The sequence below is a fragment of the Chlorocebus sabaeus genome, chromosome 28 (assembly GCF_047675955.1).
Source record: "Chlorocebus sabaeus isolate Y175 chromosome 28, mChlSab1.0.hap1, whole genome shotgun sequence".
NCBI lineage: Eukaryota > Metazoa > Chordata > Mammalia > Primates > Cercopithecidae > Chlorocebus > Chlorocebus sabaeus.
This window is the reverse complement of record NC_132931.1, coordinates 14,510,911-14,523,226: the sequence shown is the minus strand read 5'-3', so window position 1 is coordinate 14,523,226 and position 12,316 is coordinate 14,510,911. Positions and strand designations below refer to the sequence as shown.

Here is a 12,316-nt window from a genome sequence, read left to right as displayed (position 1 = left end):
ACCCACACACCCACTCACCCATCCATCCACACACCCACACACCCACTCACCCATCCATCCACACACCCACACACCCACTCACCCATCCATCCACACACCCACACACCCACTCACCCATCCATCCACACACCCACACACCCACTCACCCATCCATCCACACACCCACACACCCACTCACCCATCCATCCATCCACACACCCACTCACCCATCCATCCACACACCCACGCACCCACTCACCCATCCATCCACACACCCACCCATCCACACACCCAACCATCCATCCACACACCCGACCATCCATCCATCCACACACCCACCCACTCACTCACCCATCCATCCACACACCCAACCATCCATCCATCCACACACCCAACCATCCATCCATCCACACACCCACCCACCCACTCACCCATCCATCCACACACCCAACCATCCATCCACACACCCACCCACCCACTCACCCATCCATCCACACACCCAACCATCCATCCATCCACACACCCAACCATCCATCCACACACCCACACACCCAACCATCCATCCACACACCCACACACCCAACCATCCATCCACACACCCAACCATCCATCCATCCACACACCCACCCACTCACCCATGCATCCACACACCCACCCATCCACACACCCAACCATCCATCCACACACCCACCCACCCACTCACCCATCCATCCACACATCCAACCATCCATCCACACACCCACCCACCCACTCACCCATCCATCCACACACCCACCCACCCAACCATCCATCCACACACCCACCCACCCACATACACATCCATCCACACACCCACCCACCCACTCACCCATCCATCCACACACCCACCCACCCACATACACATCCATCCACACACCCACCCACTCACCCATCCATCCACACACCCACCCACCCACTCACCCATCCATCCACACACCCACCCACCCACTCACCCATCCATCCATCCACACACCCACCCACTCACCCATCCATCCACACACCCAACCATCCATCCACACACCCACACACCCAACCATCCACACACCCAACCATCCATCCACACACCCACCTATCCATCCATCCATACACACACCCACCCATCCACACACCCACCCACCCATCCATCCATCCACACACCCACCCACCCATCCATCCATCCACACACCCACCCACTCATCCATCCATCCACACACCCATCCATCCATCCACCCACCCACCTATCTATCCATCCACACACCCACCCATCCATCCATCTGTCCACATACCACCCATCCGTCCACTGGCCCACCTTCTGTCACCCTAACTTCCACCCCCACACTATTCCTGAAGACTGGGAGACACCAGCAGGGAGCTGGCAGGGGGCTCAGAATCTGTCTTGAGGAGGCCACATTGGTGTGCCTGAGCTGAGGCTGGGCACTGATCAGCACGCTGGGGGTCTCGGAGAGAAAGGCCAGGAGCAGGCATGGGGTCGGGGGGCCGGGGCTCCTGGGAGGAGCAAGACCCAGGGGGTGCACAGGACAGGACCCATGGAGGTGGGGTCGTGGGGAACTGGGGCAGCGAGAGGGGTTGGCCTTACCTTGCCCTGCAGAGACACAGCCCACACTGACAGGCGGCCCACGGGCTCCTCTGTGATCTCCCAGCCCCCTACAGAGAGGTCGTTGAAGGGGTCGGGCAGCTCCTTGGGATCGTCCTTCGAGGGGATCTGAAGCAAGGAGGTGAGAAGCAGAAGCAGTCAGCGCCTGGGCGTGCACCCACCTCCCGCCTGCCTGCCATCCAGATGTCCATTCTCCAGCCCAGCCTGCAGCTGCCTGAATTTACAGGGAAGGCAGCATCAGGACTGTGAGGACCCCTGCCCCGTCCTCCGTCAGCCGAGTGGTCACCGCTGCCCCCGTGTGGAAGACGGATGCGCTGCAGGGTCTCGGCTCTGGGCTTTCCAGTGACTCGATCTCGGTGACTTGGTTGCCAGCCCCAAGAACGGGGCTGATGACAGAAGATGGCCCTGCCAGTGTAAGTCTTCAGAAGTCATTGGCCCTCCTAGTGCTTTGGGAGGCCATGGCAGGAGGATTGCTTGAGGTCAGGAGTTCAAGGCCAGCCTGGGCAACAGAGTGAGACCCCATCTCTACAAAAAATTTATTATTATTTTTTTGAGATTGGGTCTCACTCTGTTGCCCAGGTTGCAGTGGTGTGATCTCGGCTCACTGCAACCTCTGCCTCCTGGATTCAAGTGATTCTCCTGCCTCAGCCTCCCGAGTAGCTGGGATTACAGGTGCGTGCCACCACACTCAGCTAATTTTTGTATTTTTAGTCATCCTGAGTAGCTGGGATTACAAGCACGTACCACTGCGCCCAGCTAATTTTTGCATTTTTAGTAGAGACAGGGTTTCACCATGTTGGCCAGGCTGGTCTCAAACTCCCGGCCTCAAGTGATCCACCTGCCTTGGCTTCTCAAGTGCTGGGATTACAGGCGTGAGCCACTGCGCCCAGCCTCTACAAAAAATTTAAAAATTAACGGGGCATGGTGGTGCATGCCTGTAGTCCCAGCTACTAGGGAGGCTGAGGTGGGAGGATTTCTTGAGCTCAGGAGTTCGAGGCTACAGTGAGCTATGACTGCACTGCTGTACTCAACAGGGTGCAACAGAGCACTGTCTGGGCAACAGAGCGAGACCCTATCTCTAAAAAGAAAAAAAAAAATAGGGCCAGCTCCCTGGTCTCCTGGCTTCTCCCAGGCCCAGGGGCAGCCCCACCTCACAGCCCTGGACATCCCAGGGAGGCCTCCACTCATTGGAGGCCACACCAAGACCCGGGTCCAGGGCTGTCCTCCCTAAGCTGGGAGATGCTTCATGGAGCAACGCTAGAGTCAGAGGTGACTCCCTTGGCTGAGGGGGAGGACAAAGTGCCAGATGGAGGCTCGGTCGGGGACACAGCAGCTTGGACACCAGGGTCAGGGCAAATTCTGTGCTGTCCTGGACCCGGCCTGGCTCCCTGTGTAACTATCTCCCAAGCAAAGGGACACGCAGTGCCGTGGTGTTCCCGGGACAGGAAACAGCTCAAAGGCCAGGTCCGAAGGTGGGTGTGGCGTCCCCCGGTGCACACGGGTGGGGAAGGTGGAGAGGAGGCTGCATGTCACGGTCTGTCCTGGCCCTGTCCTGCCCCCAAGCCACATTCAGGAACAGAGACCTTGGCCCAGATGTCCCGGGACTTGTATCTCCTGTACCGAATCCATTTTCGGCGCCGCACACAAGAATTCCACTTCTTGTCTCTCGTGTAGGTGGCGGGAAAGTCGATGGCGTACGTCCACCCCTGAAACACCAAGGAAGGGGCTCTCAGGGTCTGCAGGGAAGGCATATGAAGAGCTGGGGAAGGTTGGGAGGGAGGGTGTGGCCTGAAGCCCGAGCTCAGGCACCACAGGGTGTAGGGGACAGAAGCAGGGACAGGCGGAGCCCTAGGCGGCCCCTCCCAACAAGGCAGTCATGGAGGGTCCTGAGTTCACCTACCCCTTTCTCGGTGGGTTCGCCTCCAAAATTTTCATCCACGTACCAGTCGGACTCCCACTCCCAGTGAGGTGAGGGCAGCGCCACCCCATCCAGCGGCCGGTGCTGGAGCCCAGTCACGTCACTCCACGCCCAGCGGTCACTCAGTAGGAGTTTTTCACAGAAGCCACCCACGGGATTCCAGCGCTGAGGGCCGGGGACACAGAGGTGGCCTTGGACCCAAGCCTGCTGGGTGGGAACCCAGGCGGGCCAGGCATCTCCAGGGCCAGCTGACCCTGCCCAGCCGGCCCCCTCATTGATCTCCAGAATAGGAAGTAGGCAGAGGGCCTGTTCCCCAGCGACTGAGGACCCCCACACCACTTTATCACGAGCCCAAGGGGCAAAGAATCCTCCTGCCAGCCACGGCGCTCTAAGCAGGACAGGCAGTGGAGGGCACACCTTGTCCTGGGCTCCCGGAACCACTAGAGCCTGCCCTCTTGGGGACCTGGCCGGCCTGCTTTGGTGAGGACACAATAGTGGCTTCGGCCTCAAAGACTCTGGATACTATGCAACTTGGAATTTTTTGGGGGGAGTGCAGGGGGACAGGGTCTTGCTCTGTTGCCCAGGCTGGAGTGCAGGGCACGATTATGGCTCACTGCAGCCTTGACCTCCCTGGCTCAAGTGATCCTCCTGCCTCAGCCTCCTGAGTAGCTGGGACTAAAGGTGCGCACCACCACACCCTGCTAATTCTTGTATTTTTTTTGTAGAGACAGTGTTTCGCCATGATGCCCAGGCTGGTCTCAAACTCCTGAGCTCAAGCGATCTGCCTGCCACAGCCTCCCAAAGTGCTGGGATTACTGGCGTGAGCCACCACGCCTGGCAGCAACTTAGATTTTTAAGTACAAGGAAGGAAATGAAGGCAGGAACTGGTGGGGAATCTGGGGCCCCTATTTCCCTTCTGTGGTTCATCATTTTAACCAATAACCCAGCAAACCGACCCACTCAGCAACTCCAACCATGAGGATCGCTACCTGATTCTCATAGGCCTCCTCTCGGCGGCGGATGGGGACATCGCTGGCACACACATACACGTAGACCTGGTTGTCACAGGCAATGCCCCAGCAGCACTGCGTGGTGGCGCTGACGCGCTTGAACTCTAGCTGGGAGTCCTTGCACAGCTCCCAGTACTGGCCGGCTGTGGACAGCGTGTACACTCTCCCGAAGAGGTCCACCGCCCACAGCACGGAGTTGGGCATGGCAGAAGCTGGAGGTAACCTGTGGCAGGAGGACGAGGGTCAGCGTCCAGGCTCCCAGCCCAGGGGACATCAGAGTCAAGTGAAACCTGGGAGACTTCTACTGCGACTATTCTTTTGTTTTTTTTTTTTTTTTTTTGAGATGGAGTATCACTCTGTCACCCAGGCTGGAGTGCAATGGCGCGATCTCAGCTCACTGCAACCTCCACCTCCCAGGCTCAAGCAAGTCTCCTGCCTCAGTCTCCCGAGTAGTGGGGATTACAGGCGCCTGCCAGCACACCCAGCTGGTTTTTGTATTTTTAGTAGAGGCAGGTTTTGTCATGTTGGCCAGGCTGGTCTCGAACTCCTGACCTCGTGATCCGCCCACCTCAGCCTCCCAAAGTGCTGGGATTACAGGCGTGAGCCACTGCGCCTATGTGACTATTTATTCTTTGTTTTTTTGTTTATATTTTTGAGACGGAGTCTCGCTTTGTTGCCCAGGCTGGAGTGCAATGGCACAATCTTGGGATCTTGGCTCACTGCAACCTCCACCTCCCGGGTTTTCTCCTGCCTCAACCTCCCCAGTAGCTGGGACTACAGGTGCACACCACCACGCCAGGCTAATTTTTGTATTTTTAGTAGAGACATGATTTCACCATGTTGGACAGGCTGGTCTTGAACTCCTGACTTCAGGTGATCCGCCTGCCTCTGCTTCCCGAAGTGTTGGGATTACAGGCATGAACCACCATGCCTGGCCTCTTTTTTGTTTTTGAAAGAATTTAAAAATAGATCACTTGAGGCCAGGAGTTCAAGACCAGGCTGGTCAACATGGTGAAACCTCATCTCCACTAAAAATATAAAAACTAGCCAGGCGTGGTGGTGTGTGCCTGTAGTCCCAGCTACTCAGGTGGCTGAGGCAGGATAATGGCTTGAACCTGGGAGATGGAGGCTGCAGTGAGCAGAGACCCTGTCTCAAAAAAAAGAATTTAAAAAGTAGAGACAGGGTCTTGCTCAGTCACCCAGGCTGCAGTGCAGTGGTTCAATTACAGCTCGTTGTGGCCTTGAACTCCTGGGCTCAAGTGATCCTCCTGCCTCAGCCTCCTGAGTAGCATGCCCCACCATACCCAGCTAATGGAAAACTTTTTTTGTAGAGACAGAGTCTCACTATGTTGCCCAAGCTGGTCTCAAACTCCTCGTCTCAAGCAATCCTCCCATCTCGGCCTCCCAAACTGCTAGGATTACAGACTTGAGCCACCACGCCTGGCCAGATCTTTGTTTTCAAAAGAATCAATGAAAGCTTACAGGTTTAGCTGAATCTTGAAAGATATAACTACTCCACTGCCTCCCCAGGGGTCTTTCCCCAGAGTGGACAGGTCTCCCCCCCGATGCTGGCCTCTATCTGGGCATGGTGAGGGCATTTACACATGCCTGGTATTCTAGCCAGAGCCAACGTGACCATGTGAATTCAAGGACATAGGGGTCTTCATGCTCCCTCAGCGACTCCTTCCTCCCCCTCCCCCGGCTCTCTTCTTCTGCTGTTCTCTACTCCTTTCTTTTTCTTTTCTTTTTAATTTTTTAGAGAATATCTTGCTCTGCTGCCCAGACTGGGGTGCAGTGGTGCAATCACAGCTCACTGCAGCCTTGAACTCCTGAACTCAAGCCATCCTCCTGCCTCAGCCTCCTGAGTGGCTGCGACTACAGGCATGTGCCACCATACCTGGCTAATTTTTTTTTTAATTTTTATTTTTTTGTAGAGATGGGGTCTTGCTATGTTGCCCAGGCTGGTCTTGAACTCCTGGCCTCAAGCGATCCTCCCACCTCGGCCTCCCAAAGTGCTGAGATTACAGGCATGAGCCACTGCACCCAGCCCTTTCTCTCCTCTTTCTCTGTGTTTTGTAGGCATACCCAAGGCTATTGCTAAGCTCTGCCACTGAGCACTCCTGGCCCCACCTCCAGGGCCCACAGTGCTGTCACACCCAGGGGTGTCCTTCCTGGAGTCCTGGCTCCTGGTAGGAACAGTCTTTCCACAGTCTTTCCACCACGGCAGGGCCACATGGCCAAACACAAGGCAGCCAAACAAAGGGCTACCGGATGAGGCCACCGGGGCCATCACCTGAGAAGCTCTGCCTGATAGGGCGGCTCCCAGATCCAACCCAGGACACTGCCCCAGGGCCTGAAGAGAGGAAAGAGCCTACAGATGCAGACATGGGCAGTCTGACTTAAAAACCAGAGCAAAAGGAGATACGCCGAGTTTATTTAGGTGCCTGGAGGCTGGGCCTGGTGCTCCTGCAGCATGCCAGAGCCATGCGGGTGCTCCAGATGGCCGGGTGACTGTGGCAATGGCACGAGATAGAAGCACGTCTGAAAATAGGAGTAGCTGCCAACAGCAAAAAAATATAATAATAATAAGCCAGGTGCGGTGGCTCACACCTATAATCCCAGCACTTTGGGAGGCTGAGGCAGACGGACCACCTGAGGCCAGGAGTTTGAGACCAGCCTGACCAACATGGTGAGACTCCATCTTTACTAAAAAAAAAAAAAAATGCAAAAATTAGCCGGGCACAGTGGCATGCACCTGTAATCCCAGCTACTCAGGAGACTGAGGCAAGAGAATCGCTAGAACCAGGAGGTGGAGGCTGCGGTGAGTCGAGATTGCACCACTGCACTCCAGCCTGGATGACAGAGCGAGACTCCGTCTCAAAAAAAAAAAAAAAAAAAAAAAAAGGCTCTTTGGGGTTTTTTTTTTTTTTTTTTGGAGACAATCTTCCTCTATTCCCAGGCTGGAGTACAGTGGCACAATCTCAGCTCACTGTAACCTCCACCTTCTGGGTTCAAGTGATTCTCCTGCCTCAGCCTTCCAAGTAGCTGGGATTACAGACCTGCACTACCACGTCTGGCCCATTTTTGTATTCTTAGTAGAGATGGGGTTTTGCCATGTTGGCCAGGCTGGTCTCGAACTTCTGGCCTCAGGTGATCCGTCCCAGCTAGGATTACAGGCGTGAGCCCCCGGCCATGGCTGGGACAAGGTATATCTTACAAACACCAAGAAGGCAGAATGCAGGTTGAAAAGGAAGTGAGTGAGAGGGTGAGGAACAGGAAGACAGGAAGTTGAACAAAAGCTCAGCTCTGGGAAACTCCCATAACAGGAAGTGGGCGAAAAGAACTGGAGGGAGACTGCCCAGCAGAACGGAGCAAGCCCAGGGAGTAAGAGCCCCTCCAAGAGCGGCCAACCTCCTCCACCCCAGGGCACCAAGTCAAACATACAAGAAAATCAGAACACCAGCCTTCTGGAACCATTTGAAACTGGCATCTGTGTCCAGGGTCCTGAGCTGAGACCCCTGGTGACCTCCAGTGATCTCTTCGTACCTCCCTGATCAGGACTGAGGGCCCCTCTGTCACCTCCACAGTGACTAAGAGAGTCCAGAGCTCCCTGGATCTCAGAATGATACATTCTGGGATCGTCACTTTCTTGTACCACCAAAAGCTAACTAACCTCTCTGTGCCTTAATTTCCTAATCTATAAAAGGCAGAATGGGGCTGGGTGTGGTGGCTCACACCTGTAATCCCAACACTTTGGGAGGCCGAGGCAGGCAGATCGCGTGAGGCCAGAAGTTTGAGACCAGCCTGGCCAACATGGTGAAACCCTGTCTCTACTAAAAATACAAAAATTAGCCGGGTGTGGTGGCAGTCGCCTGTCATCCCAGCTACTCGGGAGGCTGAGGCAGGAGAATCGCTTGAACCTGGAAGGCGGAGGGTGTGGTGAGCCAAGATTGTGCCACTGCACTCCAGCCTGGGCCACAGAGCAAAATTCCATCAAAAAAAAAAAAAAAAAAAAAAGGCAGAATGGGATAGTGACATACATACCTATTTCTTATGAGAATTAAATGAGATAATATTGGCACAGAGTTTTTAATACACAGTTCAGTACCCAGCAAGAATTTGATGTTCCCTGGCATTTTTACTTGGGATTATTTACTTTTTACTTGGCATTGTTAGTGGGTACTTGCTACCACAAACTGTCACTTCTTTTCTATCTCTTAAAAAATAAAAAATTAGGCCAGGTGCGGTGGCTCACGCCTGTAATCCCAGCACTTTGGGAGGCCGAGGCTGGCGGATCACGAGGTCAGGAGAATGAGACCACCGTGGCTAACACGGTGAAACCTTGTCTCTACTAAAAATACAAAAAATTAGCCGGGCATGGTGGCGGGCGCCTGTAGTCTCAGCTACACGGGAGGCTGAGGCAGGAGAAAGGCGTGAACCCAGGAGGCGGAGCTTGTAGTGAGCTGAGATTGCGCCACTGCACTCCAGCCTGGGCGACAGAGCAAGACTCTGTCTTAATAAATAAATTAATTAATTAAATTTAAAAAATTAAAAATCAGCCAGGTGCGGTGGCTCACGCCTATAATCCCAGCACTTCAGGAGGCTGAGGTAGGTGGATCCCTTAAGCCTAGGGGTTCAAGGTCAGCTGGGGCAACATGGCAAAAACCTGTCGCTACAAAAAATGCAAAAATTAGCTGGGTATGATGATGTGCTCTTGTAGTCCCAGCTACTTGGGAGGCTGAGATGGGAGGATCACTTGAGCCTGGGAAGTTGAGGCTACAGAGAGCTGAGATCGAGAGACTATACTCCAGCCTGGGTGAGGGAGCAAGATCCTATCTCAAAAAATAAAAATAAAAAATAAGAAACCAGGGCAGGGCGCAGTGGCTCATGCCTGTAATCCCAGCACTTTGGGAGGCTGAGGTGGATGGATCACCTGAGGTCAGGAGTTCGAGACCAGCATGGTCAACATGGTGAAACCCCGTCTCTACTAAAACTACAAAAATTAGCCAGCTTGGGAGGCTGAGGCAGGAGAATCGCTTGAACCTGGGAGGAGGAGGTTGCAGTAAGCCAAGATCATGTCACCACACTCCAGCCTGGGCAACAGAGCAAGACTCCGTCTCAAAGAAAAAAAAAAAAAGAAAAAAGAAAAAGAAAAAACCAAGTCCCTTTCAGGTCTGAGTCTTCAACCTCTTCATTTCCATAATAGTCTCTGCACACAGTGGGTGCTGAAACAACATTTAAAGATAATCACCACCACCTACCTCCAACACGCTGCCAACTCCCTGATCTAAGACAGAAATACTTCTCCGGGGAAAACAAATGCCACAAATAACTTGAAAAGCAAGGTCATAATCAGTGGACAGATATGTAATAAAGTAAGTAAAGTGTCAGTAGTAGAAGAATCTAGTTGGTGGGGACGGGGATGCTGACTGTATCATTCTTTCAACTTGGCTGTATGTGTGAAAATCTTCAATAAAATGCTAGGGGAAGATGAAGGGTTTTTTTTTTTTTGTTTTTTTTTTTTAAGTTGTCACTTTCTATAGCGTTAAATATAAGTTAGTCTTCAAAGATAGCTCAGAGGCCAGGTGCAGTGGCTCATGCCTGTAATCCCAGCATTTTTCGAGGCTGAGGTGGGAGGATCGCTTGAGCCCAGGAGTTCAAGACCAGCCTAAGCAACACAGGGAGACCCCCATCTCTACAAAAATAAAAAGTTAAAAAAAAAAAATTAGCCGGGTGTGGTGGCACATGCCTGTGATCCTAGCTACTTGGGAGGCTGAGGCAGGAGGATCAATTGAGCCCAGGAGGTTAAGGATACAGTGAGCTATGATTGTGCCACTACACTTCAGCCTGGACAGCAGAGCGAGATCCTGTCTCAAAAAGGAAAACAAACAACAACAACAAACTAAGATAGCTCAGAATTCACTGGATAAGCGAGCAGTTTAGCTAGACTCAGTCTGCAGGTTGAGCTCAATGAAAGGAGATTTTGATTTTCCTTCAGAGAAATGACTAAGCATTAATGTATTCATAGACATCGTTGAACCTTCTGGGCAGTTAATGGGAGGAGACTCTGCTACAGTGAAAGGAAGGGGTGGAGGTTGCTGTATTTACAAACTCCCTTCAGAATGGAGACCCAAGTACCGGTCACTTCCCAGGTACAGTTGACATCCGGTAACCATCCTTGGTCAGCCACATTTCCTTTCTGCTTCTGCCAAGAGGCTCCCCCTACCTCCTCATGGGCCACTTTCTGGCTGTGAGCTGATCAGGCAACTTGTACAGGGTCACGGGGTCAGAGGACTCTTGAAAGAGGGGTGGGAACATGAAGCCCCATGATTCAGGGATCCTGTTTGTTTTGTAGGGTTAGAGGGATGGAGGAAAATCTTCCAAATCAGCAGCCTCGAACTCACCAAGAATTTCTACAAGATGAATTTGAGTTGAACCTTCAGTCGTTCCACGAAGAAGGTCTGCTCGCCACCCTCAAAGCCATCTGCCTTTCTGTCTCAGTTTATTCACAGATCCTTTCAGAGACCAAAAAAAGCACCCAAGAGAAGCGGGGACAGAGATGTGGTAGAGGAAAAGACACAATACCAAGAACGCTCCGCAAGCACTTACTCACTTCCTCTGAGCCTTAGGAGTCCTACCTAAAAGGTTTCTTGCTTATTTTTCTATTACACTGTCACTCCCCTCCGGTATGCAAACAGAGTCGGCAAAGCCTACTACAGTAGCTCGCTGGCTGCAAGGTGCAGGGGCTGTTCAAAAGCGACATCGGGGTACTAAAAGGTGGGGAAAAGCAGCAGAACTTGCATGGCAGTTGATTCTTTCCTGAAGAATAGGGTCCGCCCAGCCCCACCGGGCAGGAGGTGTCCTGAGTCAGCCTGGCGTTCAGCCCAGTTCTGTGCACTTGGGTGACAGGTGGTGCCCCTGCACTGCCACCAGTAGCATATGTGGGAGCTCTGGGCCCTGACCATCTGCCAAAGCTAATCTGACGACAAGCAGATTTGCTCCCATCAATGCCCAAGGAGAGGGCTAGGCAGGCCCCTTGCTGCGTGATTCTCGAAACCAGGATCCCGCGATCCGCTTCTCCTACGGTTCCAGTCCAAAGGCTGGAGTGGGGACGTCACCTGCACCAGGCCACTTCGCCAGACTGTGGGCGTTCCAGGGCAGGGGACAGGGGTGGCACCCTCCAGGCGTGCAAGCGTGAGGACAAGTGCGGTCCCTCCTTGCTCCCTCCCCCCGAGTGTTCGGGCAAACAGCCTGGGGGTGGTGGGGAAGGCGGCGTGCCCAGCCCTTCATCGCCCCAACCTTTCCCATGGCCCTGGCCGCCGCTGCAGCTGGGGCGCCGCGCTACACTCACCTGAGCCCGCGCGGGGCGGGGCGGAGTCGCGGTGGTACCTCCTCGGCGTCCGGGCTCAGCGGACCGGCCCTCCCGGGGCCCGGGCAAGAGGGTGGGCCGGAAGCGGCATCAGGCCCCGTGCCCATTGGCCAGCCTCTCCAGGGCTCTGAGGCCTGGGACGTGCGATTGGCTGCGGTGCGCCGCGTCGGCGCGGGCTTTGAGGTCGCGTGCCCGCCCACTTCCGGGGTCGCGCCAGGTCAAGAGTCCAGAGTCGACTGAAGTGAGTTCCCGCATTCTCTCTGGCGGCGAGACACCGGCCGCCCTCCAGGACTTGGCCAGCAGGAGCGGAGAGGGCGGTGTGGACACCGCCTGCAGGCGAGGAGAAGGGGTGGCGGGGAGGGTACCTGGGTGCGTGGCGCTGCGGCGACAGGAGGAGCAGTGTGTGGGCGCCCGGCGTGGGGCGTGGA

The 12,316-nt window shown here is 54.3% G+C and overlaps 1 protein-coding gene across 3 annotated transcripts in view; it reads right to left on the bottom strand.

Moving 5' to 3' along the window:
- TECPR1 (tectonin beta-propeller repeat containing 1) overlaps nt 1-11,982 on the bottom strand; it is a 41,318-nt gene extending 29,336 nt beyond the window's left edge. The window contains exons 1-6 of one of the 3 annotated variants that reach the window (XM_008018702.3): nt 11,871-11,968; nt 10,924-11,034; nt 4,499-4,742; nt 3,492-3,674; nt 3,175-3,297; nt 1,574-1,699 (exon numbers count right to left, since the gene is read on the bottom strand). In XM_008018702.3, coding sequence (XP_008016893.3) covers nt 1,574-1,699; nt 3,175-3,297; nt 3,492-3,674; nt 4,499-4,723 — 657 coding nt within the window. In that variant the 5' untranslated portion in view covers nt 4,724-4,742; nt 10,924-11,034; nt 11,871-11,968. Of the gene's footprint in view, nt 1-1,573; nt 1,700-3,174; nt 3,298-3,491; nt 3,675-4,498; nt 4,743-10,923; nt 11,035-11,870 lie in introns of all 3 variants that reach the window. The other 2 variants (XM_008018701.3, XM_008018703.3) reach the window with 2 other exon arrangements.
- Between the last annotated feature and the right edge of the window lie 334 nt (nt 11,983-12,316).